This window comes from Mchenga conophoros, linkage group LG11, assembly GCF_057382185.1.
Source record: "Mchenga conophoros isolate Kocher_MC1m ecotype Shallow Benthic linkage group LG11, M_conophoros_male_GT1.1, whole genome shotgun sequence".
NCBI lineage: Eukaryota > Metazoa > Chordata > Actinopteri > Cichliformes > Cichlidae > Mchenga > Mchenga conophoros.
This window is the reverse complement of record NC_140536.1, coordinates 13,958,496-13,980,475: the sequence shown is the minus strand read 5'-3', so window position 1 is coordinate 13,980,475 and position 21,980 is coordinate 13,958,496. Positions and strand designations below refer to the sequence as shown.

Genomic DNA, 21,980 nt, shown 5'->3' with positions numbered 1-21,980 from the left:
TGAAGGAGAATAGTCACGCTGCCGACGTGCCAGGGACCATTGGACGAACAATGATGGATGGAGAAGAGCCAACAAAATGTGAGTCACACTCTGCAGCTTCCCTGCCCGTCAGTCAAAGCAGAGCAGAAGACGTTGTTACAGTTACAGCAACAAAAACATTGGAATCACCAGGATTACTCACAAAATGCTAACAATGCCTCCAAAACTGCAGTCAGGGTTCCTACTGCAGAAATGAAATTGGAAGTGTGGGTTGTAGAGGTGTTCCTCATTATAATGAAATTACATACACTCTGGTTGCTGAAAAACTATGTTCCTATCCTATTGTGTAAACAATTCCCAGATCACAACAACTCTCAAAGAACATAGGAAGAGGTTTTCTAGAGGTACAAAGCCAGACACTGCTTCAAAACATTTCTAAAGACCTTGGTGGTAACCAATCCACAGTAAGAGAACCTTCACAGACAATCCACAGTAAGACACATTGTCTACAACAAAAAGGAAAATCAAGAACACAATGCGCCTTCCTGAAAGAGGTGGAAAGAAGATTTCAAGGATAACAGTGACACACAGAAATCTAATCTCCACAGAGATTAGATTTTCTAATCTCTGTGGAGATTAGATTTCTGACTTCAGAGAGTTGTTTTATAAAGATTGCAGTAAAAGGTTAGAAGCTTAAAAACAGTTACCACATTAAATATTGTGTTTAAAGAAGTTTACAACTCTTTGCAGTCTGTGATCCAAATGTAATGAACCAAATTGTGTTTATAATACAGCGGTCGTTCAAATACCTTGTTTAAGAAGTCAATCACATATGCATGAGGTTACGACACGAGGTCACCTGGACACAGATGGTAATTTAAATGCCTAAAATGCAATTAGTCTTGCCACACCCTAAAAGATACAAAAAAAAAAAAAAAATAACCTGAGAGTCTGGGAGAGGATGATCAAGCAGCATTTACACAAACCCACACACAGTCCTGACAACAGGTCTAATTAAGCAAGTAACTCCAAACACCAGCGGGGATGTAACAGAGGTGTGCAGTGAATTTACACCAACACATTTTGGTGCCCTTGTGATTCTTCAAGAACACGCACACCGTATTTAACAGACGACTTTGACTGCAACTGTAAGTGTTGTCTCATTTGAAACTAGGGCTGGGCGATATGACCCAAAATTCATATCTCGATATTTTTTAGCTGGATGGCGATATAAGATAGGGCTGCTCAATTAATCGAATTTTAATCACGATTACGATCTGGGCTTTCAACGATCATTAAAAATGACTGAGCCGATTATTAGCCCCTCCCTAATTTATCCGCGACACCTTAAAGGCCGGTCCGTGAAAATATTGTCGGGCATAAACCGTCCGTGGCGCAAAAAAGGTTGGAGACCGCTGATTAAGAGGACCCGAGGGAAGCTCGGAAAGCTAAGCAGGAGTTATTTGGAGAGGAGAGTGACTGCTGTTGGTTGAAAAGAGGTAAAAAAAAAAAACAACTTCAGTGGTGTTGCACACTATGTTATATTATTTTTTAAAGTCATTGTTAACCCTTTAAATCCGGTCAGAGCAGCACGCTCCGTGTTGTGTAACTATTTTTAAATCCCTGTAGAACCTGAACCGTGTAAGCTAGCGCAATAATTTGTTTTGCATATGAAACCGGAGGAGTTGTACTTACATCTGATGCCATCAGCTTGTCCTCGGTCACGGTTTCCTTCCACATAAAGCTTTGCAAAAATTGCATAAAAAGCGCTTGCAGGAACAAAAACATAATATTCCAGAAACACGCTTTGCCGATCCATCAGCTGTTCGTAACACTTCCCACAGTGAAATGATGCACCTGCTGTTTTCTTTGCAAATTTGCATCATAGGATTGTTTTTTGTTTTTCCTGCAGTATATAAAAACTGTATCTCCAAAATAAAACTATGAAGACACTCAAAATAAATTTCCTGTTGTTGTAAACTATTTTTTGCAACTTTATTGTATTTAAAGTTTTGAGGGATAAACCTCTTAAATTTCTCCAAGTAGAAATATATGTAAACAAAACAAAAGCGATTTTCAATTTTTTTGTAGTTTATTGCACTTTTTTGCAATTTATGTAATTACTATGGACTTAATGCATACATATTATTAAAATATGGGCTATAACAGTTGTATTGATGTATAGCAACTTGAAATGCTCCCACAAATGGCACTACAGCATGTAAAAAAAAAAAAAAAAGCTCTGGTGGACTTGGTTCTATAGTAGGTCTTAAAGGGTTAAATAAATATCGTCAAATAATCGTGATCTCAATTTCAGTGAAAATAATCGTGATTATCATTTTTGCCATAATCGAGCAGCCCTAATATAAGATATATATCTCGATATTTTTTTAAAGCCATAAAGTAAGAACAAAAAGAGAGTTCTTAGTCAAAGCTGTGTCCCAGATGTCACACAGGCACTTTTATTAACATACAGCATAGATATACATGAAAAAAACTACTCAAAAATAAATTATGAGCATTTATTAAATAATAATGCTCCATAAATAAAAGAAAACTATGTTGTTTTTGTGCATAACAAAGAGCTCACAATTGCGCAGTCAAAATGTAAACTAAAAGACGCTGAGCATAATAACAAAGACAGATTTCAGAGCTGCTCTCTTTCCAAGTTCGTGACTGACAGCCTGGAGTTTGAAATTCACTTCATAACCGTGTCTCTTAACAGGTGCCATTTATGGTCCTTATACACACACAATACGGTAATATTACGTCGAAGCACCTTACGTATCACTCCGCGAGGCTCCTCGGTAGCCGTAATGCTCCGACAATCCATCAAGCCGGTGCAGCTCCGTAGCTTACCAAAGTCGAACAAAAAAAGTTTTTGACAGATTGCTGAGCGCCGTGTTCCACATAAAATCGGTTCGCGGCCATCAAGCACAACCAGAATTCATACATAAGGCGCACTGTCGATTTTTGAGAAAATGAAAGGATTTCAGGCCGTGCATGGCGTTAGCGTGGTTAGCTCGTTAGCGTGGTTAGCTCGTTAACACGTTGACGCCGTCCAGCCCAACGCACGGGGCGATGCGCAGTAACTCGTTAACGGAGATTTGCCGTGTCCATCTTGTCTCCGCCTGCAGGTGAAGCGATGGGGGAGGAGGGGGAGTTGTGTTCAGTGAAGGAGAGGCGAGGCCGAGTAACCTTGCGTAAAGACAAAAGCGGACAAAAGAGAGGCAAACTTGTGGCTCCACAACTATAATTATAAAGTAACATAGACTATATCGATATAAAAGATATTGTCACATCTTATATCTCGTATAAAAATATATCGATATTTTTAAAAAACTCGATATATCGCCCAGCCCTATTTGGAACATTAGATATTTAATATGCAAGTCACAACAAATACTGGCATTTTCAACAGACTCTTTAGAAAAAAAACCTTTACAAGTGCCAGTGAAGAAAATACTTTTGGCTACTCCCTCGCCACAGCAGGTAGCTCCATGTCTCTGATTTGGCAGCGTTTCGCTCTCGATGCAACCTCAAAGGGGATTTGTGCCTGAAGCCAGAACACTTATTAAAATGTCTATGAAGAAGAAGAAGAACAGGGACATTTTGGAAGGACTTTCTCTTTTCTCTTGGATAATTTATGCTGAGCAACATCTTTCTCTTATCATTCCAGCAACAGAAGCTTCCAAAGGTATGGAAAAAGTCGATTATTGCTCCAATTGCAAAGACTACAAAACCTACATCACTGAATGATTTTAGGCCTGTTGCTTTAACATCTCTAGTGATGAAATCCTTGGAAAAGCTCATCAGCATGGAGGTTCTGCTGCAGGTAGAAAAGCTTATTGATCCACTGAAATTTGCATACAGGCCTTGTAGGAGCGTTTACAATGCTGGGGTCACTTTATTAAATTTCCTATATTGCCAACTGGATGGGGCCAAAGTCCATGCTCGGCTCCTGTTTATTGACTTTTCTTCAGCTTTTAATACCATCCAGCCACATCTTTTAGCTGATAAGCTTCTTAACCAGTTTGGTTGGATTTTAGACTTTTTAACTAACAGTTTTCAGTGTGTGAGAGTAAATGGCTGTTTTTCCAATCAGCTGAATTCTTCTACTGGTTCACCACAGGATGTTGTCCCTCTCCCTTACTACACATTTTGAATACTAATGACTGTCGTAGTACACAGGCTAACAGGCATTTCATTAAATATGCGGATGATACACTCATTGTAAGCCTCCTTCATGGTGAAGAGTATTCCCATGGGCCTGTTATGTTTGTTTCTTGGTGTGGTGAGTCATTTTTAAAGATAAACACCTTGAAATCTAAAGACATGGTCACTGAGTTCAGGAAACACAGGATGCACAGTGTACTTTGTTAATGCTACTGATAAAACTTGGGCTGTTTTTTCCTCTCTTTTTTGTGTATGTATGTGTTGTTTTATGTGTGGACATGCTCCAAATCAATTTCCAATAAAGTTACAATTGACCATTGAGTTTTAAATCTGTAGTCTAAGCAGCCAGATTTCCCTTGTAAGGAGGCATTTTTCTTTACCCTGCAGCCCAATCATATTCACTACAATCTAAAGCTATGTGGCTAATTAGTATGCTGAGTAATTCAAACAAAGGCAGCAGGAGTGACATAAACAACAAATAAACTGAAAAGAGGGTGCCAATCAGCAAAAATCAACCTCATTAATGATTACAGGTTGTTTATACATCAAGGGTAGCTTTCAATGTGCCTTTTAATTAAGCGTCTTGTTAAGACTTAAGTAGCAACAACCTGTTATCAGCTGACATGTCAAATGTACAAGTGAAATGCTCCTTGGCTGAGAAGTGGCCATCATGTTTTGTCTAAGGGGGCTAGCCACAAAAACACATCTAATTACCGAATCAGGGAGCTCAAACTGCAAAACAAGCCCCCTTATAACTTGTTTGTTTCACAAGGCTGACAACAGCTCCCATCCTCAGGGCCAATGGGAAACATGACATGAGGCCAGAGGCCTTGCAGCCAATGCAACCTGTGTCAGGCAGAGAGCTAGCAGCTTGGGGCAGCAAGCTAATCAGAAGGCTGTGGGAACGCATTCAATGGGGGAAAGACTCCACAGATAAATACAAGCAACACATAAATGCATTGTGATATGTGTCTATTACCATACAATACACTACCCCAAAAAACAAGACACTGATCACTTTTTTACCCAGTATCAGCCCTGATAGAGAGATTTTTCTCCGAGTGGCAACACCTATGGTTCAGAAGAAGACTGCAGTGCTGCAATGATGTCACAGCATAACCACAAATGAGGTGACCATTAACTATCATCATGAACTTGCATAACATCAATCAACTTCCACTGTTATATCTGCATTTGCTGATGTTAATGCGCCTATGACGGCAGGCACTGTACTGCAAATCAGGAACACAATAATTACTCCAGTTATTCAATTTTCTTGGCGCTGGCATCAATGCAGTTGCTTTTCTAAGAGAAAACCAAAAGCCATTGCTGGCTTAGTACAGTTTGTTCAGAAAGAATTTCTGGGAAATAATTACCCCAACAGGACATTTGTTGGGCGCTTTCATCCTCTCTTTTTAAAATAGCATATTTACTAATCTTCCCATTGTTGTAGCGGGAATGGAAGGAAGACTTGGAGCTACTGGGTGCAGGTGGGGACAAACAGGAGGGAGAGTGGGGGGAAAAGGAAAAGAAAGTTGATGATAAAAGAAGGAATGAAGAATGAAATACTAAAAGGAAGGAAACAATCAATGATTGCAGGAAAGAAGAAAATTGTGGGAAGAAAGGCTATAGGTAGTGCTTACCTGTGGTGAGTCTGGAAAAAAAAGGGAGGGGAAAAGAAGGAGAAGTAGTGGAGAGTGGAAGGAAGGTGACTAATTTTGTTCTACCTTCAGGATACCTCCTCCTGCTGCCGAAGTCTAGCGGCGTGGGTTGAATATCAAACACCGAAAGTGGTACTGAGCAACGGTTTGTTTGATACAGTCCCTTCTTACAAGCCAAAAAAAAAACCCCACTACCCAATTATGCTTTGTAATCCTGTGAAATTCATTAAGCCACAGTTCCCAACAAATATTAACAGTTTGCTGAAGGTTTTAGTGCTTGTGTTCACAAGGGGTCTCCCAGTCGAGATTCCCCCCACCCCAAACCCATTTTTTTTGGCCCGATACTGATCCAAATCTTTTCATTTTGTGTATCTGAGCCTGATCCAATAAATATTTACCCCATGAGAATTAAACATGTATCTGCCACATGGAATTAACAGCTATAGCCTATTAAATTTGACAAAAGCTACTTAATCAAAATACCAAAGGGTTCAAATCTACTGAGCTGATCAGCTTAAACTATTTAACGAGTAAGAAAAAAAAAGGTTAATTAAAAGATTGAAACTCGTGCAATAGATCCAACTTTTTATAACATCAATTGCATGGAGGTGAGGAGGTATTTCTCACCATTTTTTGAAATACTGAAGCAAACCAAATACTGAAGCAGACCAGATCAGAACGCAAAACCAACCCAGCTTCTACGATTTGGCAGCATCATTCTAAACAGTTAAAACAACATTTGGTGCTGTGTGCAAGCTAAGAGAAACTGCTTCCAAATCCCCCTCCCTCCCTCTCGTATATTTATCTAATGGGATAGAGGAGAAATAACTGTTTTGGTGAGCTAAGTGGTTTAGCAAATTTTGCCAATCCAAGGGTCAGAAGAAGTCAATCACCAGTGTGTCCAAATAATTTTTCACACTCCCGTGCTGTAATTTTCACTATCACACGCAGGGAAATACTTACAGTGTAGAGCTCGACTGTTATTAAGGGAAAAAATGGCAACAAGACTACCAAGCAGAGGTGGACAAAACAGAGCATAGGCGAGTAAAAAACAATAAACAAAGAACGGGATTTAGAGCAGCTTTGTTATTGTCCATAGCAATCCAATAAAGCATCTCTTCATCGTCTCAGATATCCAACAGGACTGGCTGCCACATCTATAGACTTAACAGACTAAACAGATTCATATATTCAAACAAATATATACATCACTAATCATACTTTGATTGAAGATGATTAAAAGAAGTGTTTTAATCCAGCAAAACGCAAATGAGTTCCTGGTATTGTGATGTAGTTGTGATTATTCAATAAGATTTCGAAAAGGAGTAGCTGCCCAAAGTTTTTGCTCAATGATTGTTTAAAGTTTTTTTTTTTAAAAATAGAAAAATCTTCGTGAACCTGTATGCAAATAGACAACTTCACGGCAAAATATGCAAAGATGGAAGAAAAAAAAACCCCCACACACACACACACTGTCAAATGCAGTGAGATCTCAATAAAAACTACAATACGCGAGAGTGCAGAGGTTATACAGAACCATAATGAGAAACATGGCACACTGACACAAAGAGCTGAAAGTTACAGTGTCAACGGAGCTTTATCCACCCGCCATATTGCGCGGCACAGACTGAACAGTGAAGCTGCATGAAGTGCACCTCTCATTACTTCTTCTGTGCAAACACATTGCTGCTACTAAGAGGAGAGGTTATTAACCACTTCCAGCATGAAGGGTAAGTAATGAAGGCAATACCTGTGGGAGATCTTCAGTGTACTGTGATCCAACAATGAATTGGCCTACTGTAAAGCTTTGATTACACTGGTTTGCATCTATGAGTCCGCTGTGGTCCCATTGGGTGTGGGCAATTTAAATTTCGTCATCAGATGGTGAGTGTGCGGGTCCTGCCTGTTTTTTTCCTCCACCCCGTACGGACTTGTCTGTGGAGCATTAGCATTACATATGCTCATATGCACCTCAGGCAGTAGGCTGCAGGCGGACTTCAAAGGAGTATAACAGGAATTAGTACTTGGTTGTCAGGTCTCCAGCCTAATAGGATATAATCAAGGCTTAACTAGTTAACATAGGTGTAATACTGTTAGCTAAACAACTAAAGGTTTCGGATTATATGAATGTAGCCTCTCAATCATGTAGGTCATAGTAGTATTGAGGGCTTGTTGGTTTGTGACAACCCTCACCTCCCATCCAAGATGCTTCTTCAGTTCTAAATCCTGGGAGGTGGTCCTGAAGGTCGTATAAACCAATCTTAATTATGCGAGTCATTACATGACCGAAGGTGTGAAACAAGGCACTGGTGATTATCATCACAGGGGCCATGGTCTGAAATGCTTGTGAGAAATTGCCTTGGAAATTGCCATCAAATGAGCTCTTCAGGTCACATGACTCTAGGTGTGAGTGGGGGCTAAATCGCCTGGGAGGAGCTCTCAAGGCCGCACTGTAGGTGGTATCGCGGGCCGCTACGTCTTTTGTACAATGGTCGTTCAAAGTCAATGTAGATGGCCTACTTTACTCCTCTTTCAAAGCGTCAAGTCTTCTCAGTCCAAAATGTGAAAATGAGCATCATCAAAAGAATGTCCTTTCTCCTTTAAGTGCAAATGTACAGCAGTGTCGTTCTGCTGAGCTGCTGCTTTTATGTAACATAGGAGCTAGCTCTCCCGAAGAAAAGCTTGCTACTAGATGAAACATTTTTCACCAAAAAGAAGTCCAGTTGCTTTCATTTCAAGCCCTCAAGAGTATCAAATGATAACATTTACTTGGTTCTTTTACTCTTTTTCTACTACTAATAACTCTTTCAACCTGTTTTTCAATCGGGACAGTATGCTAATATGACACATTCAAAGTGTTTTTCTGTTTTTTGGAATATTTGGTACCCAAAGAGAAATTTTAGCCAGCACTAAGGGGAAAATACCACCTGCCAGTTTCAGTAATTTACTGAAGTAGAATAAACAGTTTTGTTTGCCTGGTCTAAAATATCTAGAAATGCACAGATTCACTGCCTTTACGGTGCGTGATTCGATCCCGCTCACTATCAAGTCAACCCCCAGATGATGAGTTGAGTCCGGTTAGCTGGTGGATTTGCAATACACCAATGAAAACCCTGTGATAGTCGCTCTGTACTAAAATACCTCTGCTTTGTAATATTGCTGATATCACAACAAAAGAGTCGGACCAATGCACATCATTAACATGCTATTTGAGTGCCTCTACTGCACAAAATGCCAAGAGAATAAGTGCCCGCAGTTCCACACATTTCTCTCAATACATTTTGTCAATGATGCAAGGAAAGCGTGTGTGCAAGGACACTGGAAGATAGGAGGGCTGGGGTTCAGTCAAGGTCATTTCTTTTTTCTTTTCCCATTTTTTCCTCTCTCTTTTTTTTTTTTTTAATCTGAGGCCGATTCTGCTGTGCGTGCTCAATTACTCTTTATCTCATTCCTCACTCATTTTGGTCACATTTGCTGCCACTGACTGTCCTGTAACTACAGCTCTATACTGGCACCTGTTGATGAAAGCATAGCATAGCATATACATGCGCGCACACACAGACACACGGGAAGGGAGGGGAAAAGAAAAAAAAAAGAGTCACGTAGCTGCCAATCCTGCCCATTGTTCATTTTGAGATAGATTCGAGGAGTAATTCTAATCTGAGGGGCCTCCAGCAGGCAATGAGTCAGTGTAAGATGATTTAGGTGTACACAGACACACACACAGATCACAAAAACACAAGGCACACACACCAATCTATCCACATATGCAGACCTTGGAAGCAAAATGTATTGAGGGTGGCTGATTTGAGGTGAAGAGAGTACACGCTTGTCAGCTCAGTCTGTGAAGGCCCAAATCTCCAGCTTTATCTCAGGGAGTATTGGTTAACTGATATGTATCAGAGTCTCATTATAATGGTCAGAGATAAGGCTGCATTGAAATAAAAGGTATAGGTCTGAAGCAAACACTGTAAAAGTCATCAAAAATTGATAAAAATGTTCAGATTTTGGACAGCGTTACCCATGTGCCTCTAGAGGACATGAGTCTACAGTATAACAGTGTGCGTCTGAATGAGTGTGTGTTGCTTCTGTCCACTTACAGAAAAAGAAAAAAAGAGCAAGGTACAGATTAATGGAGCACTGATTGAAAGTAGCGATGGAGCAATGTGATACTCATATCGCATATCGGTCTGACACAGACTCAAATGGCTGTATCGTGCATCTGTGACAGCTGGCTGATGCACGAGGCCAATCCATTCAGTTAATTTCCTTTATTCCATAGCTGTGTTCACACATACACTGCAGCTCTGAAATGTTCTTGACATTAGCTTGCAGAGCTATATGTGGAAAAAAAACTGCTCAATCTGGGCAACTACAACCACATCATAAGAAAATTTCCAAGCCTCTTTCTCAGTGAAGAATGCAGCTTATTAAGATCACTATCCGATTGGTTCATACACAAAGCATCACCAACTCAAGTGTGAGCAACTACCTCTGAGTCATTATCCAAGCTACTGCTCTGCAGCAAAGTTACTTTATTTGCAGAAACATTCAGCGTGGTTAAAAATCTTTGATACAGGCAGATGGCCTGGGTATCAGTGAGTAGCGCTGCCTATTGTTTGTCTGCACAATAGCAGCAGACGTTACATTGACAGAATTCGTTTTTTAATTCAATACGCATTTGTGACCTGATATGACTCAGATACTCTGTTATAACACAGTAGTACAACATAAATGTCTCCAGGAGTAAGTTACAATGTCTGATTCATTCTTCAACAAAACTCTGTTGTTCTGCTGCTTCTACAGTTGGTCGAGGTCACCCGCCCCAGCATCAGCACAGATGAAACACTAACAATTGCTACAGGGGCGACGAGACAGAGAGAAAAGGGTGGCCTGACTGGTCGCGCGTGTGTGTAGACGTTTCAAGCTTGAGTGTGAGACCAAAATGATCAAACGTACAGGCATTAAATCCGCTTTTCAATTTTATTTCTAAATGTGTAGTAGCATAAGTGCGTAGCATAAACTTTCTGTCAGCTTGGAGAGCGGAGATGGGAGCGCTGTGTAGCTACAGAATTGTCTGCTTTATGATGTGCTGTTGCTGTTTAAGAGGTCGAAAGCACGGAGAACATGAATGAATCCCATTTCCATCTCCGTTTTTGAATTTTGTTCCATACTGACAGAAAACCTGAAGCCTGTCACCTTTTACAGCTGGATCAAAATCCCCACTGAGCAGAGTTCTATTGTAGCTCTGTAAATTTCCCAGAGTTCACGGCAAGACGCTACTCGCTGAAGCCCTTGTTAAGTTAAAGGGAATGACAGATGGAAAATCCAGCGCTTCCAGTGTTTATAACACAACAAGCCATCACCGACACACACACACACCGACACACAGAGAGAGAGAGAGAGTGAGCTGCTCCTGACACTAACAACCTTAAGCAACCATTGGCGCTTGCATATGCCGCTGAATTTTTGACTATTGCTCGTTAGCAGCTGAAGCCTCACAGACCAGGATTTCTCCCTTTCCTCTGTTCTCGGGACCACCTCACGTTCCTCCCACCCCTCAGTCTGATGCAGTGGGGTTTTTTTGTGCTAACAAGGAGAGAGTAACAATAAGGTGTGATAGGGGAAGGGCAGAAGTCAGAGGGCATGACACTCTTTGATAACAATGCTGACAGAAAGCAGCAGGGGAAAGGAAAACATGTGCGGATAAAGACCAAATCAAAACCCGTGCACGTTCGCACCGCCCACCTGTAACGCCAGAAGCTAGAGCACTCCATCCTTGGACTGCGCATCAACCCTTGGCACTGACAGGGTAGGACACCCAGCACCTAGTTAGCTTAGTTAGAAGTCAGCATTGACCTTAACATGACGCCGGAGGATATCTTACTCAAACTTTCAAGAAAACAGACATTCAGTTCGTTCTTGATACAAGTTTACTGTGACATCATCTCAGAAAATCAGTTACAAGAAGCCAAAAAACAAAAAATATAAATATGAATAATAATTATAATTATAATAACAACCTTGAATTTACTTTATTTAGTCAAATTTAGTGCCCTCTTTTCATTTCAGCACACAGTGATTCCATTGTGAACTTATTGGCATGTTAGATTCACTCATAATTTGTACCCTCTGCTGTCACTTCAGTCTGCGGCTGTCACCGTGTGCGTGTGAAGGGGCAGAACAAGGCAGCAAGCGCGGCAACAGAAGAGAGACGGGGAGAAAAAGACGAGAGCGTTACTTGAGTTGATGACAGCCTGTTAGCATGCAAACAAAGGCGTCCCAGCAAGCGGTAATTCTTCTAAAACCAAACACGGCATGCACCAACTGACTCCACATCACGGGCAAAGCCGGTCCTAGAACGGCGGCAACGCTGCAGATGAGTTAAAGCTAAATCAGCCAGCAACACAGGACCTGTGTCACCCCTTCAGCTCTGAGGGAGATGAGCACCCCCAGGTGTCTGGTCACAATCTCTTCCCCCGACCCCACCTCCATGCTGTTAGATAAGCTAACATACGTGGCGCGATAAGGGTCAATTTTAATGAGATTTCCACAGAAATCTACAAAGTAGTTCCCCCCAAAATTCAAAGACTTTCTGTTCACCCTTGTAAAATTTTAAAAACAAATTAGTTTGATGCAATATCTGATATAACATTTGGCTCACACGTCAGTCATGTCAAAATAAATTAATGACAAACAACAACACCTTTTGTCCTGCCAAAAACAATATACGTTTTCCACGGAAATGTTTCAAGTCAGTGTTTTCACAGCCATCTGGTATATCAACTCAAGAACACTGTGTTAATTAAAAACTTAATCATCCAAATTTGCAATTCATAATGTCACGCACCAGAATTTAAATGACAAAGCAGCTCTTATCTACAGTGGAGTTTTAAAATTTCACAATAAGCAAATACCACAGCTCCCATGTTGCTGAAGATTTCTTAATATCATCTTGTCATAAATTGAGCGGCCGCAGTCACCGGAGACACCATCATTTTACGGTTTTACTTGCGCTCGGTGCTTAACGGGTATTTATTTCACACTCTGTCGTGATGTGATAAGTGTGCGCGCGTTTTTACAGCTGCAGGAGAAGATCGATGGAACAAACAGAAAGCAGGCACACTGCTTTTAGTTACCTTCATCAAAGTCAGCATCATCCTCTGTGTGCTGGGGGAAAGGGAAGCAGTTGGTGATCTCAAGTCGGTCGTCGACTACCAGGCCCAGCAGGACGCCCTGAACCACCTCACTGCCCTGGCCCTCTTCTTGGTAGTGCTTGATAATCTTCAGCACCACCTGTGAAAAGGGAAAAAAAGAGCAACATTAGTGCTGCAGTAGAAAAGGAGGCAGAAAGGGAGGTTGATGATTCTTTATCCTGCTTTCAGTGGCATTTACTGAAAATTGATTTCATTTTCTGAATTGATAATATTTTATCCATCTTGTCGTTTATAGCATTTATGTAATTTCTTGCTATTGTTTGATTTATGGTACCAAATACAGTTGTCTCCCTGCTCGCCATGTTGATTTGAGCTCATTAGTGTGAGTTGAGGATTTTCTGTGTGAGATGCTGTTTAAAAGTCACATGGATGTCTTCCTCTGTTCTTTGGCACATTATTTTTTAATCACAGTACAAACACACTGAACAATTTTCTTATTTTCAAATAGAGAATAATGTCTAACCTCTAGTGTACAGAAAAGTGGTTTGATTTAGTAAAAGAATGCAAATAAAGACACATGATAAAGGCCTGTGATTTACGCCTAGGAAATGTGAAAATAGGAACTTCCAGTTAAAGAATTTATGTTGTTATGATTGTAACGTGTAGTTAATATACTTTAGGTTGATTGCACATCTCTAGTCACTTTGTGGCTGAGAATATTGTCCCAGCAGAGCACATATGACACATTTCTCATCAGTTCCCCACCAAGAACAACCAACACAAGGCTTCTGATTTCACCAACACCCAAAGTGATATCAAGAGAAAAACCAAACAAAAACCACCCAAAAACAATGAGACTTCATGCATCACTAGAGTTTTCTCTGCTTATATACACAAACTAAAGTGTTAGCATTACTCATTACGCAAAAGAATTACAACAACGTAAATATGAATAGTAACCCGAGGTTTAACAGCTCTGAAACAGACACCAAATTTGTGCTGTAAACGTCCACGGTCTTGTGTTTTTTCCTTGGAAAAGGTTAAAAACAGGTGCAGCAGTGTTTAGCATGAAGCATGCTAATCTGCAAATTAGTCATATGCTCATGTTACCAATTCTCCATAGTTCTCCATGTGAAACTGCTGCACCTGGCTAGCACGCTAATCGTGCTTATTGTTTTCAAAATTCAATACATTAAGAGTGAGCAGGAAACACTTCAGTATTAAAGCAATCATTTTGCTCTTCGTGATTTTTATTATGCACATTTTGCTGTGGAGACTCCAAACACACACTAAACGATAACACCGAAGATAAATCCTGCTCTATAATGAGTGTCACACATACATCCAGACAGCTGTGTGCACCCTGCAGCTCAAAGAATAATGATCTAGGGCCTGTATTCAGTTGTGATGGATCACAAGGATGAAATGGATGTGTAGATGTGACATAAATAATATCACACTGCTCTGGAAACAGTTCCATTTTTTTGGTAGAAACAAGCGGTTGTCGTCTGCTTGTGTAACTTTCGAGGTGCTGATGCTTGATATGGTTAAGCCCCCCGTAGCTATTACACACTTTCCCTCTGGAAAAACTATTACAAGTTGAAAAATCATGTTGTTGCACTGACAGGTGCACAGCTCAGGTTCAATACAGTTTTAACTGGGTGGTGACGGGCACAGCTACTCGTTATCAGCCCGGGCTGTAGTTCTCCTGATAGAGAGACAGAGAAGTCTACTTTTTTGGGAGTGGGATGAGGGGTGAATTTGCATGACATTGGCTCATTACTCTGGTAGGAGGAGCCTAAAACCCTGATCATATCAACAATTCATACTAATCCCCTAATGAAGCTACAATATTGCAAAACTGGGAGTTAAAAACAAAAAAATTAATACAGCAAAGCATCAGGAAATTCTGTGTGACAATGCATGATACTGACACAGGGACACTAAATACTGATATTTAATGTAAAAACTCAAAATACTCTGAGAGTACTATGAAAAAGAGGGCTATCTCATGCACCACTATCCTGAGATGCCAGTAATAAGTGACGTATTTTGATATCAACAGGCTTTCTGGTGATTCCTAGCGAGATGTGAAATTGTGTAGTAAAACAGGTTTGGGGGGAAAAATATAACTCCTCTAATACTAAAACTAGAACATTTCTAAACAAATTCTAGTAAATTTATAAGAGCTCTCCCAATAGACAGCTGAGCTTAGGTCTGTTGCCTCAGAGCAGTCTTCTTATTGTCCCTGCGCCTATGTGAGTTTCCTCTGGTGCTTTAGTCTCCTCCCACACTCCACAGATGTGCATGTTAAGTTAATTAATGATTCTAAATCCAATGTAACCCAATGATCAACTTGCAACCAGTCTAGGGACCCCCACATCACAACAAAAACACCACTTACTTTGGTAACAGATTGCATAATGAAGCATTCTGCACTCTTCACTGGCCACTAAGCTCTTACATAAAAACCACAAAATTGTCAAAAAATAACCATTGTTATGTTAGGAGAAATTCTGGGACAAGTTACTAAGGCAATCACTGACTGTGGTTGAGTGCTGGAGCCCGCTGTGGTAAGCACCACCTGCAGGCTCAAACACTGGTGCATCACTGATCTTGAGTGTGTACAAAAGGGCAGTTAGTATTCAGTGCAGCTTAGCAATTTACACTGGAGAGCGAAGAGGCGGCACACATAAAACTTTCAAGAAAAATGCCATCCTTGTACAGTGGGAGGGTATATTTGGACTCGTACTCCGATATCCCACATAATCGTGCTTCATCTGGACAGAGTGTCCATGCATCATCGTATGCATTTAATTTTTAATGCCAGATAAAAATGGGCCGATAGGACAAAGCCTCCGAATGATTCAGGAGTGGGTTTAAGCTCTAATGCTGTGATACTGACACCAAGGACGGCGGAGGAAAAACTATCGCACATGCACAATACAAACATGTGGCAGGCATACTGACAAGCAAAAAATAAATAAATAAAAAACTGAAAAGCAATGGCAGAGAGCAGAGAAGGTAAAGCGTCTAAATGAACAGGAACAGGACAAAAAGCTGAAAAGCGCTGTGTGGAGGGGGAGAGCATAAATCACGCTGATAACAGTGTGGGCAGGTCACAGCCAGAGGCATTAATAATACACACATACACATTCACACATAGGAGCAGGGTGGCAGTCCTAAAGCCATGCTCACAACAAAAGAGCCAACACCACCATAAGGGAGCCCTCGCTGGTCTCGGGCAGCTGCTCGTGCACGCGCAAACATACACATACACATGCGTGCTTGTCCGGGGAGATGATTTATTTCAATAGAGCGCTGGCTCTGTCATGCAACAAGTAAAAAGAGCTAGAGGCGGGAGAAGAAAAACCAAATGGGTTGGAGTGGAGAGAAAAACAAATCTCATTCCCTGCCTGCCTGCTTTGGCATTTTTGACTGAGAGGGCAGGAAGGTCTGAGCAATAGGTCGGTGAAGAGAGACACGGGTGGAAAGGGAGGGAGAAACAGCAAAATAACTGAGTGGGAGCGCGATGGAGGGGAGCAAGGTGGCGGAGCTGGGTAGCGAGGAAATGCAATAGTGCAAATGTGAAACGGAGAAACAGGTGGATGAAGGAACGGATGACAAAAAGAAAGCAGTGGGGCAGTAGGTGAGGTGTAGCAAAGAGAGCGAGGAAGAATAAGGAGGAATCCGGCAGGGGAGAGGAGGGCTACAGTCGAAGTCTCCAGGAACAGTGGCATTGGCTGCTTTACCCTGTCCCCGGTCCCCTTTGAGCTTTGGCTCCTTTTTCCACCAGCAAATAGCTTTTCTAGTCTCCCTCCATCATTGAGAGCAGATAGCAACGGATACACAATGCTTTCAGCTATCTAGCTCTTGGCGATCTGCTCATCGCACACTTAAACAGCATCTGTCTGGAAAAGGGAGGAGGTGAGAGATGGACAGTCGGCCAAAAACAACTCCAACAAGGTCAAACAAATAGGGCTAAACACGATGGGGGTTTAAAAAAAAAAAGAAAGGAAAAAAAAAGGGGGGGGGGGAAGAAATCCTGAATGCACAGAAATGCTTTAAAGACAGGAAGCAAAGAGGCATCTGCACTACAAGAAAAGGAAGGAAGGAAGCCTGGAGGTTTCAGTGGATTTGTAGTACTGGCTTCCTGGTGCTCAGTAAATGCCATCAGGTATTGTAAGCAAAGCCTGGAAAGCTTAACGTCTGTGCAAACCTGCATGCCCACAAAGACATGCCAACTCTCCCTCCAGTACCATCCCTCCCTACTACTCACGCTCTCTCAGACACACACACACACACACACACAAACTCACGTATAATTTTATTGATCCAGTACACCGGCAGCTAACCCAGTGATCTCACCTCATGTGGAGAGGCCCAAGATTGATATGTGGACAGTGCATTATAAATCAACAAGCTTAAAATTGAATTGTGCAAAATCAATTGCGGTCTAAATCCCCTGTTGGCTGCCTTTAATTCTTATCATAAATCTTCTGCCTCGCTCACACAAAGGGGCTTATATTCCTGCCACAACGGGGCTCAAGTTATGAGAAAGTACAGCAAGAGAGACGATCGCGTAATGAGGTTTTGTTTTTTTTACCCTTATTTTCTTTTTTGCGTTGCTGAAGTGTGAACGGACTCTAAACTCAACGCCGCCTGCAAAATATTTGACAGAGAAAATACTTTTGTGTGGCAGGAGTCGTCTGTTGGGTTAAGCCACGGATGAAGACCACGGCAGATTCCCACTTCATCTGCCAGCTTTCGCCTGCTGGCGTGGTGAGATCTTTCTCAAACATGTTTGATTTTGCTAGGCCAAGTCTGGCGTGTAATGTGAAGTAGTCCAAGACTGATGTATAGCAGCCACTGACTCTAGCAACAACCGATGGGAGCAGCTGTAGCAATGTGGGGAGACAAATAATCCAAAAAATGTACTAAAAGGAAAGTACAGAGGTCAGAGCAATACAGCTAATTTATAGTGAGGATATTTATGCATATCATGCGTCCTGTCTGCTGCACAGTCCATCAAGATAGCAGCCTGGTCTAAACCAGTGCACAGTTTCATGTTTGAGACACCTCATCTGAAACCATAATACACCTTAGTCATTTTTAATTAATTTTTTTAAATCTAATTTAAGATCAAAGTCTAGCCATTAATTTCCTTGACATGTAGTATTTTCATTGCTAGGAGAATAATCTGCCATGATTGAGGAATTCACAGCATATCCAGCAAAACATATGATTAACTGCTTATCCAGGGTTTCCCCACAGAGGTCCCGCCCCAATAATATCTGGCTATCTACCCATTTCACCTTTTTTTTTCCTGCCCAAAAGAATGACGCAATCCACTAGCAATTTCCTAACGAGCAATTTCCTCAGTCTTATTTTGAAAGTTCGGTTGCTAAACAGCTACTCCCCTTCCCATCTTGTGTTTCCTTCCTGGCATACTCACCAGTCGCTCTCATGGCTCTCAGAGTCTCTCATCCCACGGTCAGACTGAGTCCAGCTTTGCCATCTTGGACTGCCGCTGGCAACAATAGTCCTTGTTCTGCTCTGAGGATCTGCTGCGAGCTGGAGGGCCACTCTAACCAGAACCTGCAGCCGGTTTAGGACTGGTTCATGTGCTGCTCCATCAAGGCTGCGGAGCAGAACAGGGACCACCGTAGCCAGCTGCTCCCCAGGATGGTTTAGCTGGCATCCAACAGTGGGGTAAGAGACTCATTGGAGAGGCAGCTAATTACTGGTCTGTTAGTTATTTGTCACAAAGGGATCCTGCAACTAATTAGCAGTGGATAAAGTTTATATTATAATATTTACTATATTAGGTATAGATGTGCCTCCTTTCACACACACACCCATGTGTGCACAGCCACCTACTACCACAAACGGGAGTATCACTGTTATCTATTACTATTTTATTGATATTAGCCTCCCTGTTTAGGGTTTTATTCATATTTCAAACTCATCCTTTTCTCTCCCTTCGCACATCTAAAGCACTCGGTGGTGAAACATGGCTGGACTAATGTTTTTTAAAGATGTGACTGAACAACAAGCAGTAGCCACCGTGACCAACAGTGCTCGGCAAAAGGCTGCACTCCTCCGACCTCTCAGCAAGGTAACCAACTCAACTGTGGAACAGTGAGCTGCTTGAAATCTGATTATTGTTGACCGAGTCTTCTTTTTTTTACTTCACATTTCAACAATGCAAGTTTGTTTGACCTGAGCAGCCGCACTGGATGCAGTCGTGCTTTATTTTTGCTCAAGTACCTGCTCAGCGAGTGCTTCAGCGAGTGTATCAAGGAACTCTGAATGTCAAATTAAAATAAATAGCATGTAAACATGACGTATAGCTTCTGTGCTATGTAGAAGAATATATGTAAAGCTATGATTCTGCATTGGATAGCAAGTCATCTCCTGTGTGCATGGCAGCAGATCTGTACTACATTATTATATGACACCTCCCTGTCAAGCACAGGCTCAAGAACCTGAGGCTTATCTAAAAACCCCAGGGGGGCAGAAGGGACTGTTCTTGCTGAGAGTGGAAAATGACTGTTACATGAAATGTTAAGATTAAACTTACTTTGTTTTTTCCCTTCCTTTCAAGTCAGTGAGACCGTCAAATCACGGTGCCAAAATATCCTGCACAAAGCACTCTGACTTTTCCTTAATTCGTGGTACAAGAATAAGACGCGTGTCTGACGTGCATCGAGGCTTCTTCTCAACAGAGGCAATTGTGTGATCTCAGTAGGTGTTTAATGGAACCCACTGCAGTGCTGCTCTCCACTTCTGTGGCAACATCAGTGACTGAAACCTCTTCAAAAGCAAGGAAACAATTCAGTTCTACTACACAACAGCAGTGATGCTGTCTACGGGCAAGCCTCCAGCTAAACCTCTGACAGGCGTGTCATGACGCAACACGACAGCAACAGCTGCATCTCAATGCATTCAGGTGAAGCGCATTTCATAACGCCACCTGAAATAGACACCCTTCCTTCAGCAGTCTCCATTCAAATGAGGCTGCACACTAAGCTCTTCCTGACTGTTTTTAATTTAAGTGTTGCGATTAAAATGTTTGGCTGATAAAGCCGAGAAAAGGAATTAAGAAAATCTCATTAAGGGTCTAAATAATACACATGGAGGTGAAATATTCAGATTTGAAATTAGAGCCTAGGACTCTGGGGCACCTTTAATGAGCAAGATAAAAGGAAGGCAGCAGCTGGCAAGTTTAAGTCTTGGTACTGCGTTCAGGAACACTGGGGGAAAAAAGAAGGGAAAAAAAGAGCTGCTTTGTGTCCAGTGCCACTCAGGGCAGGAGGGAGGGAGAACGTCAGCGAAGCAAGTTTGTCCTCTGCTGTTTCTGCAGAGGTACTACAGGACAGGAAAGGGGCCATGGATTGTTTCAAGTCCAGTTTGAACATGTTCCACTATTTACCTGTTAATGAACAGTCGCAAGAGCTTACTAACAAGTCAGCGAGGAAGTAAATTTTGTGTCCAAAGTACACACAATAGCCACACAAACCAGCACACTGTTACAATACATGTGCCCAAGAACCCTAGGTCTGAACAAATCTGAAACAAAGGCCTCTCTAGCTGTGTATGTTACGGGAGACAATAGTATCACCAGGTCCCAACAGGAAAGGCAGAACAGTAACTTGTTAGTTTTTGTGCTGCAGAGGCAGAATAGTGGGAAAATGAATTTATTTACTGTGTTTTGTTAACCTAGCCACAAGAGATTTACCATCATCTAAAGCAAATTCTGCTTCAGAAGACTCACTTAACAAGGGCCTAATTTAATCAAGACAATAGGATCTGTTGGAAGGCACACAGGCCTTCTGTGGGTCTATAACAAAGGTCAGATTTGCCAGTGAAGGTACTGTTGTCTGCCACAATGAACACAGCTAACAAATGCAACCTCTAAAACACTTTACATCGTAAAAAAAAAAAATAAATCAGCACCGGCAATAACACAATTCTGATACTCGGGGAAGTCCTGGTGCAAAAAACAAACACCCCTTTCGTTTAATGAAACCTACACACCGGCTAACAAAAAGACGATTGTTATTAGCATGTTATTAGTCTGCTAGTAAGTTTGGAATCTCTAAACAGAATTTTTTTTCATATGTTTACCAAAAACTGAATAACAAGGCTCCATGCACGTTTTATCCCTTTAAACAGAACCAGAAAGGGCCTTGTACTATCTCTCCGCCATGATGATGCTCACACTGTAACGCACACATCTGCTAACAACCGTTTTCTCTGCCGCTCGTTAGAAGCTGGTAACACAGACCCACACTAACACTTACCAGTCCCTCAATCTGGATCTGCTTTACGGGAGAGTCCAAAGTGCCGCCAGTAGAAGCCATCGCTGTGCTGGATACTGAGCTGGACTCCTTACGCGATGCCATCTATGTTGCGCTCCACGCGGAAAAAGGAAGGAAAGTGCTCGGCGACGGACGTTTCCGGTGATGATACGCCCGTTTTCCTGTCCGTGTAGAAACAAAGGCTGAGAATCCGATCTACTTCTCGTCTAGAAGTTCCAGTTGAAGTTGTTGGGGTTTTTTTTCCATTTAGCGCATCGGAGTTGTAAAATAATACTTTTCTACAAGTGCCCTAACATGATATATGCTGACAACCGCCGCTACAAAATAAAATGAAGGAGCAATCCCCATACAGTTGTGGTCAGAAGTTCACATGCACTCATGATGTGCATGATCTACATGGTGCTTTGGGGCTTTTAACGCTGTCTTTGAACTGTTCTTTTTCTTTGATTGTACAGTCTACTAATGACTTTAAAGAAAAAAACCCCACATAGGCATAAACTCAGGGTCACAAACACACACACACGTGTGTATGTATATATATATATACATACATACACACACACGTGTGTATATATATATATATATATATATATATATATATATATATATATATATAGAGAGAGAGAGAGAGAGAGAGAGAGAGAGAGAGAGAGAGAGAGTTTAGAGTGTTTTAGGGCGTTCAG

General features: G+C 41.6%; 1 protein-coding gene across 1 annotated transcript in view; it reads right to left on the bottom strand.

Moving 5' to 3' along the window:
* The window catches only part of LOC146563762 (eukaryotic translation initiation factor 3 subunit H), a 60,341-nt gene extending 38,905 nt beyond the window's left edge, over positions 1 to 21,436 (bottom strand). Inside the window, exons 1-2 of the mRNA XM_085291044.1 lie at positions 21,280 to 21,436; positions 12,956 to 13,112 (exon numbers count right to left, since the gene is read on the bottom strand). Of these exons, the coding sequence (XP_085147170.1) occupies positions 12,956 to 13,112; positions 21,280 to 21,381 (259 nt within the window). The 5' untranslated portion in view covers positions 21,382 to 21,436. The remainder of the gene's footprint in view (positions 1 to 12,955; positions 13,113 to 21,279) is intronic.
* Between the last annotated feature and the right edge of the window lie 544 nt (positions 21,437 to 21,980).